This window comes from Haliotis rufescens, unplaced genomic scaffold (assembly GCF_023055435.1).
Source record: "Haliotis rufescens isolate VD_foot unplaced genomic scaffold, xgHalRufe1.0.p SCAF_5, whole genome shotgun sequence".
Lineage (NCBI taxonomy): Eukaryota > Metazoa > Mollusca > Gastropoda > Lepetellida > Haliotidae > Haliotis > Haliotis rufescens.
This window is the reverse complement of record NW_025964223.1, coordinates 42,870,832-42,894,206: the sequence shown is the minus strand read 5'-3', so window position 1 is coordinate 42,894,206 and position 23,375 is coordinate 42,870,832. Positions and strand designations below refer to the sequence as shown.

The 23,375-nt window shown below is 40.4% G+C and overlaps 1 protein-coding gene across 5 annotated transcripts in view; it reads right to left on the bottom strand.

The window, feature by feature from the left end:
* LOC124140041 (synaptotagmin-7-like) overlaps positions 1–23,375 on the bottom strand; it is a 444,395-nt gene that overhangs the window by 112,046 nt on the left and 308,974 nt on the right. For all 5 annotated transcript variants that reach the window (XM_046507387.2, XM_046507386.2, XM_046507388.2 and 2 more), the window contains one exon: positions 4,878–5,115. In XM_046507387.2, the coding sequence (XP_046363343.1) occupies positions 4,878–5,115 (238 nt within the window). The remainder of the gene's footprint in view (positions 1–4,877; positions 5,116–23,375) is intronic.

Genomic DNA, 23,375 nt, shown 5'->3' with positions numbered 1-23,375 from the left:
GAGTGCCTTGGAAGATACTGGGCCTGGGCGAAGGTCAACTAGAGGTTGATAACATGATGACTATCTATGAGGTTGGGTATGATGAAGACCTATCAGCCAGGTCACACAGTCATCGGGGGAACTTGAATGTGGTCAATCCAAAAGTGGCCTCATTGTACCAAAAGATGTAAAACTACTGTGAGTGTGTTATTCATGTTAAACTGTGGCATGGTATCTCCGTGGGCTAGCACTATAAACCTGGGCCCCGTTGGCATGGTATCTCAGTGGGCTAGCACTATAAACCTGGGCCCCGTTGGCATGGTATCTCCGTGGGCTAGCACTATAAACCTGGGCCCCGTATCTCAGTGGGCTAGCACTATAAACCCGGGCCCCGTTGGCATGGTATCTCAGTGGGCTAGCACTATAAACCCGGGCCCCATTGGCATGGTATCTCAGTGGGCTAGCACTATAAACCCGGGCCCCATTGGCATGGTATCTCAGTGGGCTAGCACTATAAACCCGGGCCCCATTGGCATGGTATCTCAGTGGGCTAGCACTATAAACCCGGGCCCCATTGGCATGGTATCTCAGTGGGCTAGCACTAAAAACCCTGGTCCCATTGGCATGGTATCTCAGTGGGCTAGCACTATAAACCCGGGCCCCATTGGCATGGTATCTCAGTGGGCTAGCACTATAAACCCAGGCCCCATTGGCATGGTATCTCAGTGGGCTAGCACTATAAACCCGGGCCCCATTGGCATGGTATATCAGTGGGCTAGCACTATAAACCCTGGTCCCATTGGCATGGTATCTCAGTGGGTGAGCACTATAAACCCTGGTCCCATTGGCATGGTATCTCAGTGGGCTAGCACTATAAACCCGGGCCCCATTGGCATGGTATCTCAGTGGGCTAGCACTATAAACCCGGGCCCCATTGGCATGGTATCTCAGTGGGCTAGCACTATAAACCCAGGCCCCATTGGCATGGTATCTCAGTGGGCTAGCACTATAAACCCGGGCCCCATTGGCATGGTATATCAGTGGGCTAGCACTATAAACCTGGGCCCCATTGGCATGGTATCTCAGTGGGTTAGCACTATAAACCTGGGCCCCATTGGCATGGTATCTCAGTGGGCTAGCACTATAAACCTGGGCCCTGTTGGCATGGTATCTCAGTGGGTTAGCACTATAAACCTGGGCCCCATTGGCATGGTATCTCAGTGGCCTAGCACTATAAACCTCGGTCCTGTTCCACAAAACAGTCTTAACGCTAAGCAATGACTGTCAAAATATGGGAATAACGATCATCTTAGTGCAAAGACTGCTTTATGGACTAGGGCCCAGCATAAGTTCGGACTAGTACAAGCAGCCACACACATGCATGCACATCGCTACAAGAGTGAAATAATTTTGAACGTGGCATTAAACCTATCTTGCCTCACATGGGAACATGGAAATCTAATCTGTCTATGAATCCCAACTGAGTTTCTCAATGATTCTAAACATGACCATCAACTCAGATAAGCCATTCACATGTGTGAGAATTAATGTTTTAATTTGTCATTTGGTTCAAAACGGACACATTTCATTGCGATAAGAAAGGCAACTATAAACTCCATACCAAACAAGACTTCACACAGATGACACTGAAAAGCAAAGCAATGGTAAAATAGAACTGTGCTTATAAAGAGCTTGACAAGTATAGCCCATAATGGCCACCAGACAAGTAGGTTTTGCCAGTATTCTTGTCCAAGTATTTCCACAAACATCACCCAGCACAACTACAGCAAAATGTTGTCTTCGTGAAAAGAATGAGTTTCACAACTCAAGCACGTTTGCCATAAACATTAAACACAGTCTTCTTGTAAACCGGACATCAAGTTAAGTGCCATGAGGGAAGAAAAAATGTGCCATAGAGGATTTGGCTATTAATTAACATTGTTGGTGAGATCAGATGTATCATATGCATACTCCCCAGGGAGTTGAGAATGCAAATAGAATGCACACTGATCCCTTGACCATCAGTGTAATTGTTGTCTGTGCCATGAGCAGGTGATTAAATTGCACTTGAATGTACATATCCTCATCTTCATCAATCATTATGGCTAATACTGACCTTCTGTTTGACTGATAAAACTAGCCAACTCACCTTTTACCTGAGAAATGACATAGAAAATAGGAAATACCTTCTATCTCTTTTGAACAAGTCTCAGAAGATTATGAAATCATCATCAGTTTCAGTTTCAAGTGATTGATATTACGAGCAATGATCCACAATGGCAGGATTTGCCAACATCAACTCACCGACCTTGACCACCCATTAATCAATTCAGTAGCCTCTAATGACTTGACCACCAATTAATCAATTCAGTAGCCTCTAATGACTTGTTAACATCCAATGTATGGTGTTCATTTACAGAGCTTGGAATTTTAGATGCTCAAAGACCAAAAAAAGCAAACAAGATGACATTAATATTGCACTACTCTACTACTTCAGCAACTCATGCTTGCTGCAAAAGGGGAGTGAGTGAGTATGGTTTTACGCCCCTTTTAGAAATATTCCAGCAATATGCTTGTCGTAAGAGGCGACTAAAGGGATTGGGTAGTCAGGCTCGATGACTTGGTTGATGCATGTCATCGTATCCCAATTGTGTAGATCGATGCTCATGATGTCAACCACTGGATTTTCTGGTTCAGCTCCAGACCTAATTATTTACAGACCACCATCATCTAGCTGGAATATTGCTGAGTGTGGCGTTGAACAACAAACAACTGTTACCGGTACAGATATCTTGTCTTTATAATTACTTAAGCCCAATGTCCGAATGGTGCTTGACACTATGGTCAAAGATTACTGTCTCTGCCAACAGCACCATAACCATGACCTTGAACTGACTAGTGAAAAAGACTACAGATTACGACACCGGGTGTCATCAATGTGAGTTTAGGTCCTTAGATTTGTTACTTCAGATAAAGTTCAACTTTGTGTCATCTGTTGCTTTATTCATTGCAATGCCCTGACATTTTGAATAATCAATAACTATCCTGAATTCTGCAGCACTATGAACTCACTCAGTGGTATATGAGTACTACATCTAGGGACAACCCATTCGACAGCTTTGACTATGTGGAGGACATTTCCAAATTTGACGCATCAGTGACAAAAATGATGTCCGAAGCAATCCCCTATTTTACCATAAGTTCCTGGGTTTTTTTCAGGTGAAAAATTGACTTGCCTTTGCACGTGTTTGTGATGGGTACCATCAGTGGGGCAGGATATGTTCAACTTTTCACGAACACCTGGTACTTTTGCTATTTGATAATGATTCATAAACACATGCTCATGATATAATCAGTATCGTACAATCGACTTTGGTTAATGCAGAGATTTCTATTGGATATGGAAAGGGTTTTGTCTCTTTATTTACTAGAAAGATGAAGGAGGTAAGTGAAATTTGGGATGTATCACCAAGAGTAAAATCAATTAATTTAATTCAGAATTTGTCTGATACAGTTCCATGTCTAAATTAATAATTGTATATATCATATGTAACCTGCAAGAAAAACAAATGCAAAGTATCATTAGTAAATATAGAGAGCAGATATTAATCCTGAAAGAAATGAAACACAGTGCACACAATATATTATCAGACATGTATGAGTATGAGTGAAACACCTTACCCGAACGTTGACAATGGAGAGATTGAAAGACAACATCAAGAGAGAAAATACAGAATAAAGATAAAACATCTGAAATATCAACATTCAAAACATAGATTTGCAAATTGTCTTTTAATTCATAATCTGGCTGAATATAGCTGATGCAGCATGTTAAGTAATATTCAATTGAAAACAGTAGAGTTACAGAAACGGTAGGTATTACACATAAACAATGAGTAAATCTGGAGGCAATCAAATAGCGGAGTATATGAGTGAGGGAATGTGTTTAGCATAACACATCACATTATCGCTCCATTATTAACTCCAGACAATGTTGAGACTTTTGATAACAGTTACTGCTTTTACTGTCTGTCTACCATAAAGAATTGGAAGTTCATCAAGAAAACATATACTATTAGATAGCTGGAAGTGTTGAAAATTTTAAGATTTTATAGAGGACAGCCGATATGCAGGATTGATGGTTATGAGGTAATGTATTCAAAAGAATTACCGTATTTTCTTGAGTATAGTGCGGACCCATGTATAATGTGCACCCCCCTCTAGCGGATTCAGTATTTTGGAGAAAAAAAATTTGAATGTCAAGCGCAGAAAAACATGACACCTACCCATAGATCTACCCCTTCAGCGAATTCCGGTAAACTAACGGGTGATGAGAAACTTGGTCAGTACAAATTCTAAATTTGAAATAAAAAATCACCAGACATGTTTATTTACCGTTTAAATTGTATTTTTTGTTCTGCTAAGCATTGTTTTACATCCAGGGATTAAGATTACCTTGTGTATTTACCAAAAAACTAAGCCGGAAACAGCATAGAAACGGGTATAGAAAATTCATTAATTTTTGTATGTGTCAAAATTTTACAAATTTTAACTGCAATTTTTCAAAAGTTTAACATGTTTCCAAATAATCACTGTAAAACATTAAAGTCTTTGACAGGCATTAAGGAGTTGGATGAACATGAAAATATAAAAGATTTATGGATAACAACTTGTTTATTATTGTTTCTTACAATGTTTTAGGGCTACTTCTAGCTCCTGCATCAGATGAAGAGCAAGTGTATTGAGTTAATATATATACAATATTCTTATCAATTTCTTGGTCAACTGCTATTGTGACCGCACGTGCACTACACTTGTCTGTACATCATCTGGGACTGTTGGAGCAAACCTACATCCATTTCCTTCAACAAAAGATACGGATTTCAAAAGAAACTTACTTGATGGTTTTCCGGGTGAGAGCAGGCGATCCCGGGGTACCTCCTTTCGGGATGCCCGTAGGTGGGACATTTCCAGCTTCCTCATCCTTAAACTTCTTCCCAAACACTTCCTCCTCTTCATCAACCTTCTTCTTCTTCCCAAAACACCAGCTGCACAGGACAGTTCCCAGGACCAGGCCTATGACGGCACCAAACGAGCCCACGATAACCAGCACGACCTGGCCGGTGTCATGCATAGCTGAAAAAAAAAATATTCAGATGTAAATGGCTGGCACTTATGGGAAAGTAAAATGCAAATCTTAATGTTGCCGATCAGTTTCTTTAAAGAACCTTCCTCAGAAGGCCGAATTGTGTTTTGGTTGACTCTTGTTCACAGATGCGTTTCAGGTGATGTGAAATGGAAACGTCAGTGAAGTAAGTCCCGGTAAAGATGTCTGTTATACATCATAAACGTTTAAAAGTCAAAGCTAGAGTGTCCCAACAGCACAATAATATGAAGTTTATTTCAGAAAATAAACTGAAGGTGACGGATGACGTCCCATGAAACACCGGATTGGATGTCTGCTTGAATCAGTTCAATAGGTTAAACCCAGGAGTTGTTTAAATCTGTCTCCAAACGTTTGAGAATGTCAGAGGTTGTTCACCAACAAGTCCACGACAGGGTAACAAGAAAGCTTATTCCAGAAAGCAAACTCCAGGTGACACTTCGGACTGGAGGTCAGATGGAACCAGTTCACTTGTGACGGACAGGAGTCTCCTATACTTGTCAAGTGACCAGAACATACAGAGCTGCTGTCACATAACCGATGATTAAAGTTAACTGCAGGTATGTCAGCATGTGGACAGGCTTTCTAATATATCAATAATTAAATAACTTGGAGATTGGCTACTAGAATATTGAAAGAAAGGGGTGACAATGAGTATTAGGACTGGACGACATTCAAACCAAATCTATGTTATTGGTATATGTAATTTTCAGAAAGGGGGACACAACACCCGACCACTCTACTCCTGGATCTGCCTCTTCTTCACCAGTAATCAACATATCATGTGTTTCATTTATCAAGGGGTCTTGGGGGGTACGGGTGGCCCAGTCATCTAAGGCGCTGCGATTCGCTGTGCAGAGTGGGTTCGAATCCCGGTTCGCCCCGATTAGGTTTCTAGGTTTGTCAGCACCATACCCGTGCTCGTGGGTTTCACCGAAGTGGTAAATGTCTGAGACCTGCATCACTTCGGGCTTTCCTCCCACATTAAGCTGACACGCCGCAATATGACTGGAATACTGTTAAAAGCGGCGTTAAACCCAACTCACTCACTCACTCACTCACTCACTCACTTATCAAGGGGTCTTATCACAGAAGGAGCACTAAGAAACCCATTCTCTTATTGTACACATGTGGGTAATCATTGGGAACCAGGTCTTCAACATGATGAGGACACACCAAACAATGGACTACCCCACCCAATTTTCAAATAAGAACTACCATGCCATGACTAAATCTCAGGAATACGACCTGACAATGATATGCCAATCCGAGTGTTTGTTCCAGTTATTGTGATAAACAGATGGTGTTTTACTTAAACACTCTAGGAGTACCATTACTACTTGACTACACAAAGGTCACATTGATCAGCCATACTCTCTCTCGAGTCTGTATGTCATGCTTAAACATGGGACGTGAGTCCTACCTAAATCAATGTGCTGACTGTATAACTGAAGTGCACTCAAGGACAGTGTACTGTGGTTCTATAGTTTGAGTGAGTGAGTGAACTGAGGATGATGACATGGTCAGCAATGTTAATGACAAGCAATGCTGGTCTTGTGATTCATAAGTTAAGCCTTAAGATTTATTCTACACCAAAAATGTCATATATGTCTGGCAGCCATTTTGACCACCCAATGCCCATTTCAGTTGTTGTTTCAATATACATGGGGTACACACACAATGTCTTTTCTACCCAATAATATCCTCCACCTTCCAACAATCTGAGAGGGTTTGTTTGTTTGTTGTTTAATGCCACACTAAGCAATATTCCAGCTACACGACAGCAGTCTGTAAATAATCGAGTCTGGACCAGACAATCCAGTGATTGACAAACCTACATGTTGTAGCATGTTGTGATATGGTGTAGCTGACAAATCTAGGATTCAAACCATGACTGACAGTTGCTGCAACATTTAAGGTATGCAACTTTACACAAGGAAATGCATGTGCCTCACAGTCCACAGGGCCACCCTTCCTTGCAGGTAGGGCTGGGATGAGTCCCCAACCCCCCATACCCACCCCCACACCCCCATCCCACCGCCTATTACTCGACCCTACCCGGGTACCCACTGTAGGTCTCAGGAGATGTCTCAAAATGTCCGATTGTGAACATTTTAGCATAGCCCTGGCAAACATATTTCGATATATGTATTAAACAATCTGGTCATTCATACACTGAAGTTTACTGAAGTTCTCAACCATATGAAAAATCAGAAGGAATGGGTGCATAGATAGAAAGAAATGCAAACATTAGTGACTTGTAGTGTAACCATAGAGTTCATGTGTACCACTTGCGCCCTTATATTTGATTTTATCATGAGACACAGATAGTGTTTACAAGCAGTTACAGTTATATTTCGACTGTTCTAAACTTCCTGTTTTGCCTCATTGGGAAACAATGAGCATTTGAAACTTAAATGTCAGTTAAAAAAACCATTCATCCTCAATCCAGGAAGTAATTTGCTGAAATAAATAAACTCGTCTCCAAAGTCTGCTGTTTTATTCAAATAGGAAAAACAATTTGAGGAGTCCCAGTAGGACAAGCTCTCAGACGGTTATAAACCCTGACATGTATAAAACCCGTTGGGTTCTGACATATCGTATTCTAAGGCAGTTTAGACATTTTTTCCTTCCCACTACACAAATGTCTCTTGCCAGTCTTCTGGTGGCCTTGCTCACCCCAGCTGTGAGAGATGGTCACAACCAGTACCTCATGCTGGATTGCATATTGTCCACAATCAGATTACCACCAATACTGATGAGCAGGTGGTGTCTGTGCCATACAGTACACAATACAACATGGTAGGGATGTCAGGACAACATACATCTCAAGATACCAGTGACAATGTAATATTCTAGAGCCAGACTCAAGGTTTAATGAACCTTATGCCATGTCTGATAGATATCTTAACTGAGCTCCCAAAACTAATAGAGCTGTCACCTAATTTTCTGCTGTTTAGACGTGTTTTACTTAATATTAATGAGTAACGAAATGGGATTAACACAACTTTGAACAATATTAAGGTGGGATGAGTGAGTGAGTATGGTTTTACGCCGCTTTTAGCAATATTCCAGCAATAACCACGGCAGGGGGCACCGAAAAATGGGCTTCCCACATTGTACCCATGTGGGGAATCAAACCCAGGCCTTCCACGTGACGAGACAAGGCTTTAACCACAAGGCTACCCCACCGCTCCTAAGGTGGGATGAAGGCCAAAAGAGAGCAGGTCGTGGACATTCTTGACCTTGTGAAACCATCAGACACAGTATGTGCTGATAGACTAAAGATCCTCATTCAGGTTGAGCTGTGACCCAAGGACCTGGCACAGGTCACAGATCATGGCACAATCTTGTCATCTTCTGAACAGGATCTTACAACTACCATGGAGTAACGCATGTAAAACATTTGTTTCAATATTTACAAGTAAAACAAGATCATATATACCCTGTTTCACAGTGACTAGCAACAACTTAGTCTGCAGAAGCACTGAATAAGTGTAATACCACTCAGGGGTTGAAAAATTATTAAAAATGTTACTTGACCAAGGGCAAGTATGACCAACATTCTCACTTGCCCTATTTTAAAATGTACTAGCCCAAAATCAAGCTAATAAATTCAGTAAAATGTTACTGCTGCAGAACTGAGAATAAAATTATGAAATTTGAACATCCATCAATAAACGTTCTCTTACGATTGCAAGCGTGTATGTTTGGGTACTTGGAACAAATGGTGCACTTCATGACTTTCGCTGTGTCATCATACGCAACCCAAGGAAACTGGTCTTTTCCACCCAGCGATGAATGTTCGTTTTCGTTTACATTCGTCATACTTTTTATTCTTTGCCGACATACAACTTTCGGAATTTCCCTCTGCCTTCCTTTTAAGTTCGTCCCCACCAAAGAAACTTAAAATAGACCGCTGAGACATGATCGGCCATGTGCGGTACTGGCAATATAAATTGTTATTGCAGATACCCCTCTGGGTGCTAATGAGGCAAAGGGAGGCTACTCTGTCCTTTACTAGCTTACTCATTTGAAACAACAGATTTACTTACAGTGATCCCTCGCTATTGCACTCTTCAATATAGCGCTAACTCGGTTATGGTGTGCGGTAACACATGGTTCCCAAAACTTATATACACTTTTAGTAAACTCAAGTCACTGACACGATGTCATTTCCCCATCGCAAAATCATTACCACCTGTACGCAACACCGGAAATACCAATCAACAAATTCCGCAATTAAATCCTATTATTACTATCTGGTTATAAAAAAAACACGATTGTACCTTGACATATGTTTGTAGCATACTTTATTAATTTTATTTAAAATTTCATTCAATACAGTTTAGATCAATTTTGCCGAAATCGTGCGTAAAGGGGTCGATAGATCGCACAACTCGCTGTTATTTACAGCAACCACGGTCAGCGCCTCGAATGAACTTTAGTTGTCAACGAAAAGAAACACATATTAAATAAATGCCATACTTTCACTCGTTAAAAGTTCCGTTTGTTGTAGTTCGACAAAATTATATTTCATCAAAGCTCGGCCTAACGAAGCATCTAAAGTCGGAAAATGTTTCAACCTCGCGTTACAATTTCCAAGAAATTCCATTTCCAAGAAACTTGTGCCATATATGGAAGTGTTAACAATGAAACAAGCCTGGTTCTCGTTGTTGACCTGCCTGACATCGAAATGTATTAATCCCATTGATTGACTGGCGTAGCTGTATGCAAATTACATTGTCAGTCTGGGACACTAACAAAATATTAGCCAATCAAATACCGTAACATGATCACATGATTACATTCGCGTGAAACTTGACCCAGTTCATTTTGTGTGCTCTACTTGTCCACGGGCATGCTAGAAAACGTATATTACACGCCCGACATCTAAACCTTACTTGGCACGGGCGTCGGGCAATGGTATTTTTCAACCCCTGCCACTGATCCATTCTAATACATAAATATATCCATTCTTTCAGAAACTATTTGACTGTGGTACACTTTTTACAAAAACAGGACAGAAAAGCACACATGATAAAGACAAAGTAGTAAATGAAATTATCTTGAAATAATTACAATATTACAAAATAATCTGGATTTGACTCTAACACACCCTAAGATCCCCCTGGGAGTATTTAAGAGTTTCAGTCTGTTATAAAATGTCACCACCAACTGCACAGGATCAATTATTCAAAGAAAGGAAGTGTAAGGAATTAATTATGCATGGCTTCCTCTCTGAATTTCAAGGCTACAACTTGGTACTCTTGCATGCAAACTGGTTTGGTTCTGTGACTAAATTAAAGGAAATTAATTAAGTCAGCGTTAAGTCTGTCAGATTGTTACATAAATAGAGGTGGGTTGGTCCAGACAGGTGAAATATTCATCTCATTTGCACCTGTCTCTTAGGACTTGAAGTTACTGCTTCAAGCTTCAGTTGGCTTCCAGTGGCAAGGCTTTCATCTGGTATTGGCTTCCGAATTATTAATCAAAACACATTTTATTGTTGTGATATTGTCCCATTCTTCTCATATGTGTTCCAACTATGCTAGCATTAAGATTCATTACAGATACTAAATCTTTCCCCATTTTAGTATATGACATTCAGATGAGATGTAGAATAATAGGGTCCAGTGGGTTTGGACACAGTACACAAACACATTTTCCTGTCAGGTTTTCGAATATAATTTGGACACACACTCACACCTTACAAAAAAATCAAGAATCCCTTCTTTGATATTTCCATTGAAACATTTGGAATAGGAATGATAAATGGATGATGATGATGATGATGATGATGAAATCATCATCATCATCTGAGACAAATTGAAATAATTTATCTATTACATAAACTGACAGTATTTTCTCTTTATTTCTCAGGAGAAAGGTGAGCAATGTTTTAATAATTGTTCAAACAGAAGGACGCTCAAAGGCATTACGAGCGATAACTGTCCTTCACACCATACATGGCACAATGAAGTATGTGCTGATATAAATCCCCCAAAGCCCCTAATTCTGACGTGTACAGTCCCTCCTATCCTGCAATAATCAGCTTAAGTGACAGTAGGCTGTGGGATGCAGCAGCTTAATACCCAGTATCACAACACTGTAGAGTGGCCACACACTTGGGCCAGCTTGGCCGTCAGCACCTGGCAATTTAGGCAATAAAAACATTGTCATTCACACAACTGTCCCATCAACAAGGCTAACGTTGACGTCCATATGTTTTTCCTTGGGATGGAGAGAAAAGTGATGCCTGTCAAAGATGCTTCTTTGTAGGAAATCCGGGCATAATATCTCAGTAAGTCGAGTGGTATCATGAAATACTGACGATGTCATCTCAGTGATATGTTTGCTCTGGGTATCACAGGCAGGGGTTTATCAAGGACTCCAAACTAAGTGCCATTGGCAGGCATACTGGGAATATTGGGAATGTTGATCGAAGCCAGTTGGCAATATTCTGGCTGTATCTCTCCGGCCTTAAGCTGATCGAGTTTGGACCAGAAGAACCAGTGAGTGAAAGTATGAGCAACAATAACCCAACCATCGGGTCATGATGACACACAATCAGCCAATGATGCTTGAAACTAGCAAACCTTTATCATTGCCTGTAAATGTGAACATAAAGACTGTGAGAGACTGAGTGAGCTGCTGCACCAGTTTTAGCCTTCCAACAATATACACTACACTACACATAGGGATAATCATATGTCACTACTTAAATATACACTTGACATATTAATAGAATCAGTTCTGTGTATCATTGAAAGATTAGACGTATCCCTAAAAGGGATAAGTGTATATGTAGAGGACAACCAAAATGGGCTTTACACATTGAACCTATGGACATTGAATCCATGGACATTTGAACCCATGGACATTGGAACCATGGTCATTGAACCCAGAGTTCTTGAGATGATGAGTTACGACTTAACCACTATCCCTTCATGTTTGAGAGTGCAATCACCCATCCATCTATTCTCCGCTGCTAGCATTGCTTAAGTTAAATCTGATTTGTGACCTGTGCACTTAACACAGGATCCTGTGCAACCACAGGCAAAATGATACAGATAACCAGGTGACCAGGTGACAAGGACATCAAAGTCTCCCAACAGCCAACGGGCATTACATTCTTATACATAATTTGAAACATGTCACTCACAACAAGAATAATCTGTCTGGAGATAGGAGGAAAAATTAAATTTATTAATTGACTTTTCCGACCCTAATGGAACTGAAGGATCCTTTGATAACAGATACAAACTCCTAGAAATTGACACCAATGAAGTGGGTTCTCACTGAAATCGGCAATATTGATCGAGACGTTTACTCTTCTCTGTGAAAGAGATAAGGTTGATAGCGCAATATTCAATTACAAATGTCATTATCTCAACGATTATCGGCAATACCATCTGGAGACTCAACTAGTCATAGACAATTTTAACAGATTATATCATGAAATCAAGCCATCATCTCTCAGCCATTACCTGTAAGTAGTAGGTCAGAATCGAGATAAAAAAGGGTGATCTTTAAAATGAGTCATGTCTCGTAGGGATTGACATCAAGTAACTTCCAGCATGGCAACACCACTGCAGGCTGTCGATATGGACATGATAGTGATATAACCATCAAGGACGATCAGTCTATCTTAACCATCACTGCAATGAACATTTATTGAAATTGACAACCATTCTGCAGTGTGAGATCAGTGATGTGTGGGCACATAATTCTTTCAGCATTACAAGATCAAGATCAGGGGCACAGATGGTCTAGTCAGCTATGGAATCACAATTCGCTGCCCAGAGTTGCATCCCTTGGGCATGCCAGGAACCTATGATTGTGGGCTCAAAGCCTGGTTAGTCCCGATTATATTTCTAGGTTTGTTAGCACCATACCCATGCCAGTGGGTTCAACCAAAGTGGTAAACATGTATTCCTCCCACATAAAGTTGACGCGCTGATGTAACTGGAATACTGTTAAAAGCGGCGCTAAACCAAACTCGCTCACTCACTACCACACAAACTGTAGAGTGGAAACCAGAAAGGAGAGGAATAATGCCATTTTTAATAATAATTGTCTATTTTAGATTGCTCACCAAAATACATCAGCCATTGAAGATATGATCTTTTTTAACTCCCAACACCTCCTCCAAATGGGTCTTTGAAAAAACATATGACATTTCCGTATCAGAAGTAATTTCTTTGATGGAATTCCCAATTGGTTATGAAACATTTTATGGCATTGTTTCCATGCTGATTAGGCATGCAGAAGACATCATTGTCCTCCACATCTCCAAGATGGGAACATCTGGTAATTCAACAAACAGCAGAGCAATAAAGTTGAAAGAAATACAATGCAATTATCTTTATTAAAGGTTTGACAAGCTTGGTGGTTTGTGAAGAATCTGTTATTTCATTGAGGAAATTCAGATGACATGAGAGGCCTATTATTACGAAAGTGTCAGCTTGACATTTGGAAATTGTCAATATTGTATAGCCAATTACTCATCCCCGAGCGTGTCTGTTTTAAATAAAAATGGACTGATGGGATGAACACATTGTATATAGGACCTTCCTGAAGTAGGTCCATGCCTTGACATGCCCACCATGCCTTGACATGCCCACCATGCCAGGAGCACAGAACATGGAAATAAGTGCAGTATGGACAGTAATCGATTTGATTCCCATGATTCCTGCCGAGTTGGAAGCAACTGATGATTCGGATACAGACTAATCACTTGACTGATTCGTCGGTGACTTGGAGAGAATGGAGGGAGTGACCTTAGGTAAACACTGCCTTGGCAAGTTCTTTCAGTTGCTTCAAGACATGGCAGCAACTGTGATTGATTAAGAAATGCTCAAGAGCTGGTATTTGGCTCCAAATCTGCAGCAAATGTCAGTACAAACTGCCAAATTGAAATAAAAAGTGTCCCAATTCCTGTTTCTATTTAAAATAACTCTGTAGCGGTGGCTTGTATTTCACTGATAGCAGGATCAATGTAGACGAAGAGGCTTCAATGACTAGTTTCACACTAAGCATTCAGCGCTACGTTTGAGAAAGACTTTTGAATTTAAGAAAACAAGAACTTAAAATAAAACCAAATTTGAACAAAATAGAAATGGTTCCCATGTGGCTCCCTTAGCCTGGAATCCCCGTTACAAACAAGCAAACGTTCCAGACACATTGGCGAAACCCATGAGGACAGGTTCTGACTGATCAGAGATCAGAATCATGGCAAATCTGTGATTTATAATCGAGATAGTATCTCATGGCTGGCCAGGGACCTCACTGAGTACTGCAGACCATTTCTCCACTGCAATCTGTGTGAGTCATTAACCTCTAACTGCCACCATGCAACACAATGGATCCACAGAACATCATGTCCCATTTACCAGAGCTGCCACACTATTTACACAGACCACGACAGCAGTATTAAAAAAGTGCACCTGCACCGAGTACAGAACTAGGAGATTAGTCTTTATCATTCCCCTCTGATCCGATGAAGCTGTTTGGTACTTGGCACCCTTCGCTCGCCAAATAATCGATACTTGGTAGTACTACAGCCATGTGTTCAACAGTGCACAGTGGTTCCGCCAGTTCGTTGAGCTGGCCAGTCACAATGGCCGTCACAACCAGGGACCTCTAGAAGCAATTCCTAATGATAAAATACTGTCTTAAGTGGAGGTTGATGAGCTACAGTGTGTCTCAGATTGGATGGACGTATTGCCAGCCGGGTCTGCTCATACACTGTGTAATTGTCAGCAACAGTCCACCCAGGATGAAAGATTGTAAATATCACTTTGGAATAAACCCCTTCATCTAGAGTCATTATCATGGAAACCCCACCTTCCGGACCATCTTCTGGGGAGGTACCTACCGTTGTATACCTACATTCCAAACAAACTCATCCAGAACGGTGTTCCCAGGCTAAAGATTCTGATGGGGCTAAATGTCCAAACTGATTGTGACAATCTTTTAGCTTGGGAAGACTATTAGCAGCAATTATTTCATCATTTTATCTCTCCATCTATCTATCTAAATGGACAGTACTCCATACCTGGAGTGGTGGGGTAGCCTAGTGGCTAAAGCATTCACTCGTCACGCCCAAGGCCAGGTTCAATTCACCACATGGGTACAATGTGTGAAGCCCATTTCTGGTGTCCCCGGCTGGAATATTGTTAAAGGTGGCATAAAACAATACTCACTCACTCACTACTCCATACCTAAAAACTGCTAATCTGTAATTTGTTAATCTGAATATCACTTAGACCAGTATCTGGTCTGTCTGTCTGTCTATCTAATGGACACTGCTCCATATCTATTAACTATTAATCTGGAGTTTGTTAATTTGTATGATTTAATTTGAATCAGAACAGTCTGGATTAACAGGGTTGCACTGTATAGTGTTATTGGTCACTTCACTCTGTGCACGAGTCATGGGCAGGTAACTCTAATATCACATGCATAAATGTCAGGGAGCCAAACACTTCCAAGTTAACTTGACATAATGATGTTCCATACCAAAAGAAGATCCATCATCTCATCGATTTTGGACAAAGAAAAAAAACTAAGACAGATTCTTGAAGGGTGCTTATCTATTGCCTGCATCAACTCTAGTTAGTCAAAAGAAATACATTTAAAAATCCACTGGAGTTTGCTGGTACTATATGGTGGCGAGTCTATGGTGAGAGGGATTGTGAGTGAGTGAGTGAGTGAGTGAGTGAGTGAGTGAGTGTGTGAGTGAGTGAGTGAGTGAGTGAGAGAGAAGCAGCATTCACACAACACACACACTCACTCACTAAAAGGCCAAGATGAGGTCAACAGGAACAGTATATTTTAAGAAATGAGCAAAATGTATAGAAATTGTTTGAAAGTTATAAAATGTGTTCATATGAATTAGTGTTTGACTTTATTCATTTCAAAACTGGACGTTTTGAGGCAGGATTTGTTTCTAATATTGGAACTTGACCAAGCCATTGACTCAAACAGATTTTTTTAGACGAAGATAAAGACAGTACCAACATATTGTAAAAAATCACAGATATTTCGATTTCCTTTTGAAATTTAAACAAATCATCTTTTTTCATCTACTTTAGCCATGTTCATGTCGGAAGTTACCAGGCTAAATTCACTCAATCTGCTGTCTCACACCGCCGTTTTGATGATAGGCAGTCAGGGAATTCTCATTTCAATGGTGTGGAAGTATTTTCTGAACACATTGTCCCTGTTCAAAGAGTATCCGAAATACAGAAGAAACTCATCTGGATGGTTGCCCAGTTTAATGTTATCTCTGATGACAATATAATCTCTAACATTCAAACTTCAGTAGTATTCCCTGATGAAAGAGAAAGTCAGAATAATGAAATTATAAGACTAATAAAAGACATTAGAAAGTTCAAGTCATCATCTGATGTTGAAGTTGTGGGATAATCATCTCGGAATCTGATTAGTCTCGCTGCGTACACCTTCTCCACATGATAAGCAGCTTGCGACACAGCTCCACTGGTGAAGCCCCAACAGTCACTTTGTGGCATTTGAAAACCACAAAAGTTAAGGGAACTGTCACCGTCATGCCATAACAGGAGCACACCGTCTAAGGAATGACTAGCTGTTGGCCATTTTCATATTGATTTTCTCCTCCAGAACATATTTCTTTAAGGCTTGAAACATCAGAAGGAAAAAAACTAACAATCTAACAAGAATGCATGTTTTATTGATTTTGTGCATTCTTTATTCCATATTGCTGAAAAAATGGCCTGATACAAGTTTAATCTTTTTATTCTGTAACATATGTAATATATTACATAAGCAATGGAAGAGTCTGTAAAATCACTATGAGCCGCGGAAGAGGTCCTGTATTGAACTGAACAAGGGAATGATACGGAAGTAACCAAGGCATTTCAGTGTCTCTCTAAAAGCGATATATCAATATGCAGTCACAACTTGATATTGTTGGGCTTTTGGACATGCTGTGTCAACATGGGGATTAGAAGGCCAGGGACCACATGCACAAATTGATCTCATGACAAACAGCCTCCATGATGCGCGACACAGGAAGGAGAAGTTGATGCAGTTTTATGTCTCTTCTCCAGTGACGTCATCCTATTGTTGTCCAGTCGGGTTAAATCTCACAAACAGGGATGTTATAATATCCCCGGGATTCTATTAATACATCTTTCGTTTACATTGTAAGAAATTAATGTTTCTCAATAGAAATGCATTTTGCATTTGTACACAATGTAATGAAATGTAAAATCAAATGACAAATGTTTCTTTATATTCCCAAGGACGGAACACACAACCTTCGTATCTGTAGCCCTGTAAGTGTACCACTAGGCTACAGAGGCGCTGATAAATCATAATGCTTTGAACATTTTATTTTTCAAGTACCCTACCCCAGCAACAGATATTTTACGCCTATTAACTTAGGTTCATGGAAAGTATGTTTGAAACATAAAAACGTTGAAAAATGTTGTTTTAAGTCTCTTTTGTTGGTTTAAAAGCCTTGATTTGATTGTGAAATATGATTGTGTAGGATAAAGCACATCTGTTTTTTTTATGATATTTAAAACCCTTTTCCTTGGGATAGGACCTTGGGGCTGATGCTCCTCGGTTTAATTCCACGAATGCGGGTTTTAAATATCCTAAAAACCCTCAGATGTGCTTTATCCTCCATCATATAGCACAATCTGACAAACAACTGATTGATGGCATGAACATCTAGCCAAACCATCTGGATACAATAACACACAGCCAGGTTGCAATCATATAGCACAATCTGACAAACAACTGATTGATGGCGTGAACATCTAGCCAAACCATCTGGATACAATAACACACAGCCAGGTTGCAATCATATAGCACAATCTGACAAACAACTGATTGATGGCATGAACATCTAGCCAAACCATCTGGATACAATAACACACAGCCAGGTTGCAATCATATAGCACAATCTGACAAACAACTGATTGATGGCATGAACATCTAGCCAAACCATCTGGATACAATAACACACAGCCAGGTTGCAATCATATAGCACAATCTGACAAACAACTGATTGATGGCATGAACATCTAGCCAAACCATCTGGATACAATAACACACAGCCAGGTTGCAATCATATAGCACAATCTGACAAACAACTGATTGATGGCATGAACATCTAGCCAAACCATCTGGATACAATAACACACAGCCAGGTTGCAATCATATAGCACAATCTGACAAACAACTGATTGATGGCATGAACATCTAGCCAAACCATCTGGATACAATAACACACAGCCAGGTTGCAATCATATAGCACAATCTGACAAACAACTGATTGATGGCGTGAACATCTAGCCAAACCATCTGGATACAATAACACACAGCCAGGTTGCAATCATATAGCACAATCTGACAAACAACTGATTGATGGCATGAACATCTAGCCAAACCATCTGGATACAATAACACACAGCCAGGTTGCAATCATATAGCACAATCTGACAAACAACTGATTGATGGCATGAACATCTAGCCAAACCATCTGGATACAATAACACACAGCCAGGTTGCAATCATATAGCACAATCTGACAAACAACTGATTGATGGCATGAACATCTAGCCAAACCATCTGGATACAATAACACACAGCCAGGTTGCAATCATATAGCACAATCTGACAAACAACTGATTGATGGCGTGAACATCTAGCCAAACCATCTGGATACAATAACACACAGCCAGGTTGCAATCATATAGCACAATCTGACAAACAACTGATTGATGGCATGAACATCTAGCCAAACCATCTGGATACAATAACACACAGCCAGGTTGCAATCATATAGCACAATCTGACAAACAACTGATTGATGGCATGAACATCTAGCCAAACCATCTGGATACAATAACACACAGCCAGGTTGCAATCATATAGCACAATCTGACAAACAACTGATTGATGGCGTGAACATCTAGCCAAACCATCTGGATACAATAACACACAGCCAGGTTGCAATCATATAGCACAATCTGACAAACAACTGATTGATGGCATGAACATCTAGCCAAACCATCTGGATACAATAACACACAGCCAGGTTGCAATCATATAGCACAATCTGACAAACAACTGATTGATGGCATGAACATCTAGCCAAACCATCTGGATACAATAACACACAGCCAGGTTGCAATCATATAGCACAATCTGACAAACAACTGATTGATGGCATGAACATCTAGCCAAACCATCTGGATACAATAACACACAGCCAGGTTGCAAATTCCAAACCCAAACCACATTTGAGTTGGCGTTTACAAGCATGGGTTACTGACCTACATGTCTCAGATTCCCAACAGGGCAACTGAACACAAGACCTATTCTGTAGCTGAAGCCAATCTACGTCAACATCTTGATGTCACATCCTGATGTCTGTGAGCGTATTTACCTCCCTAATCATCTAACACATCGTGATAATTGAGCTGGATAAACTCCCCTGTATCAATGACGCTTTCAGTAATGTATTAATGGAAAAATGAATTGTAGTTGTGTTCTTTCTGCTGACTTAGGAGAGTAAGTTTTCAGATCAAGCTCCCCAAAATCAAACAAATGTCACGAAAGATTCCCAAAGCTCCTGAACAGCCTCGGGATCAGATGATACTGTGACAGGCACACAATGGAGGCCCTTGCTGTCATTAGTCAGACATTTATCTTTAAAGAGAGATGTCAAGTCTCACCTCGGGAATCTTAGGGATGAAATTACTGCCAAATCAACCCATAATGGATTGAGTTGGGTGCCACTGAAAGTTTCCTGGGTTGATGCCTTATATTTTAAAAGTATTCTAAAAACAGAAAGGTTTTTATCTATGTAGCTTAGAATGGCCGGCTGAATGAGTGAGTTGGTGGGTGGTGTGAATAGCTTGCACCTATTATCAGGGAATCCTGGTAGCTAAGGGAAGCAACTCTTCAAAGCTTCAAAACAGGCCTTAGGCAACTGGGCCACCCATGTTGAAAGGATTTAATGATAAATCTATATATATTTCTCTGGTATTTCCAGGTTCCTATTTGCATTCTGTTTGATCAAATTTGGGCAAAATTCACAAGCATCAACAGACAGTCATAATCAGTGCAAATCACAATCAGCAAATCCTGACCAAGTTAAGGGACACAACTCCACCTTAGACCACAGAGCCACCTGACGCCACAGATAGAATTGAATTCATATTGGATACATTATTATGATATAGTATTACAGAATAGTTATAAAAAATAAAAAAAATGGGATTTCAGGTTGTGGTGATAAATATCGCATGTCAATCCTGGAGCAGGCAAACCAGTGGTTGATAATGTGAGCACAGATACACAAGCAGGTCACAGCTGACAAAAGGCCTTTTAAGGTGGCCATCAATCAAGTTTGTTTCACTCTCAGGAGCCACAACCACCTGGGCCCACTTGCACAAAGCGATCTTAGCGCTATGATGATCGAAACGCCCATACTTTAACATAGGCTTACATTAGTCTTAGCGCTAAGATCGCTTTGTGCAAATGGGCCCTGATCCTGAACTACAGGAGTGAAACATGGACTGATACAGGCTTCCAGAATCCGCTGGTGGGTAGGTATGGCATCCAAAGCACGTCCTCTCTGAATGTGTTTGATCGCAACTGGTGTACCTCTGATCAAGATTCTGTTCTTAATACAGCGTGAACACAAAGCTGGGTGAAATTAAATTTTCAGTGGATAATGGTGATCACAGATAAGATTCGGTGGACCTTTTCTAGCCAGGACTCCCCAGGGGCTGCATTGCATCACAAGGGACCAATCCTGCAATTCATCAATCATTGGGCAAAATCTGTCTGTTTCAACACCTTTGTGGGCTTATTTCAATCAAGACTTCAAACCCTTCCTACAGAGCTTGCTCTCTGTAAGACAATTGACCAATGAGATATTTAAAGCACTGAACAGCTCACAAATACTTTGTGGGTGTTATTACATGTACATGTCGACGTAATAAGCGCCCAGGGCGCTCTCAAAATTAGAAATAGGGGGCTCTTATTAGAATATTATTTTGGTGGAAAAAACAGAGTTGAAAGATAAATTTCGTGGTTTGTGCTGCCAGCCTGAAATGTTTATATACGACAGATATATTTTTCCCGAATTTAATTGCCCATAATTAAGGGTGCATATAACACACGAGTGTGTATTATACGCGAATAAATAAGTCTTGTGTACATTGATCAATTGGAAGGGGTGCTTATTGGGATTGTTCACTAGCCAATATGTTAGCAATTATCGCCGTAGGCACTTAATAGAGCGGGGCGCTTATTACGTCAAATACGGTAATTCGTAAAAAAAGAAAACATTATTTTGTTGTTGATTTTACTAATAAGGAGGTGAGTGTTTCCTTTCCTATTTGGCATGATACAGGCTGTGATATGTTAACTAAATCGAACTATTCACAATAACACAGGAGTGGTATGAGTGAGTGAGCAATATTCCAGCAATAACATGGCGGGGAACACCAGAAATGGGCTTCATACATTGTACAAATGTCGGGAATCGAACCCGGGTCTTCGGCATGACGAGCGAACACTTTAACCACTAGGCTACCCGACCGCCCCCGAGTGGTATGACACTCAGAAATGTCTCCTGCCCTTGCATGACCTGACGTAACAGGTCCGAATACATCTAGAGTATGCCAGTTTTCTGCAATTTTCCAGCCTGTCATGGCCACCTGCATAATCAACACACACCACGAACCAGTGGTCAAGAGTCTGAGCAACAATCCTCATCCAGGCACAAAGACGCACATTCAACCAGCTTCACGCTGCTATAGAAGTGCAATAATCTTGGACGAGACGTTAAACCCCATGTCACCACCTCACCTCAAGAGCGACAAGAATGAGGCACTGGGACATCTTGTGTTACAGAGTCCCTACGGAGGAAACTGGACCAGACAGACAAAAACAATATCCATTATAGTCATCAAGTAACAGGAGTAACCACCATTACATCCAGCCTCGCATAATACCATTGAAGCTGACTAATACTGGCACTCACCAACTAACCTTTATTAAGAGAGAGCCTTTCTGGACAAAATCCAATCAACGTATTGTAAATACATACACAAAATGCATTAACATCTGATCTATGTACACCCTTCTTAAAATCAATGACAGCATTCACCACAAAACCACTAGCTAAAGTCGTCACTCAAATTAATGTCTCAGATCATTATGAATAATTGAACGCCCAGGACCTCATGACGATGTAATTTCATATTGGAAAATAAATGTCACTGTTATCCGATATTGTAAGCTGTTTCCACCATGTCCACATGACCTTTCCACATTTCCACGTTGCTGTGACACAAGGCCATGTCATGGTGGGTGGCTGGGGATCTGGTAATTAGTCATGCAAGATTAATGTGGAATTTGGTGCGTCACACAAGTATATTTACGACCATATATCTCAATTTCTGAAAAGATAAAGTAGAAATAGATCTTGTAACTGCTGACTTACTTTTATCATTTATGCATGTTTGGGTAGGATATGGAGACAGTGGTGATAAGGACTGTTATCTTGATTGTTGTGACTAGCAGTTACAGTGGTGGTGGTGGTAGTGGTAATGGTACTAACAGTAGTGGTTATGTTAGTGTTGGAAGCGTCAGTGATAATGTTAGTGTTAGTGTTAGCATTAGTGATGTTAGTGTTAGTGGTAATGTTAGTGTTGGTGGTGTTAGTGTTTGTGTTAATGTTACTGATGTTAGTGTTAGTTTAAGTGGTAGTGGTAATGTTAGTGTTAGTGCGAATGTGAGTGGTAATGTTAGTGGTAATGCTAGTGTTAGTGGTAATGTTAGTGGTAATGTTAGTGGTTATGTTAGTGTTAGTGGTAATGTTAGTGTTCGTAGTAATGTTAGTGTTAGTGGTTATGTTAGTGTTAGTAGTAATGTTAGTGTTAGTGGTAATGTTAGTGGTAGTGGTTATGTTAGTGGTAATGTTAGTGGTAGTGGTAGTGGTAGAGGTAGTGGTAATGTTAGTGTCAGTGGTAATGTTAGAGTTAGCAGTGGTAATGTTAGAGTTAGCAGTGGTAATGTCAGTGTTAATGTTAGTGGTAGTGTTAGTATTAGTGATGTTAGTGTTAGTGGTAATGTTAGTATTAGCCGCATTGTTAGTGTCAGTGGTAATGTTAGTGTTAATGGTAATGTTAGTGTTAGTGGTAATGTCAGTGTTAAT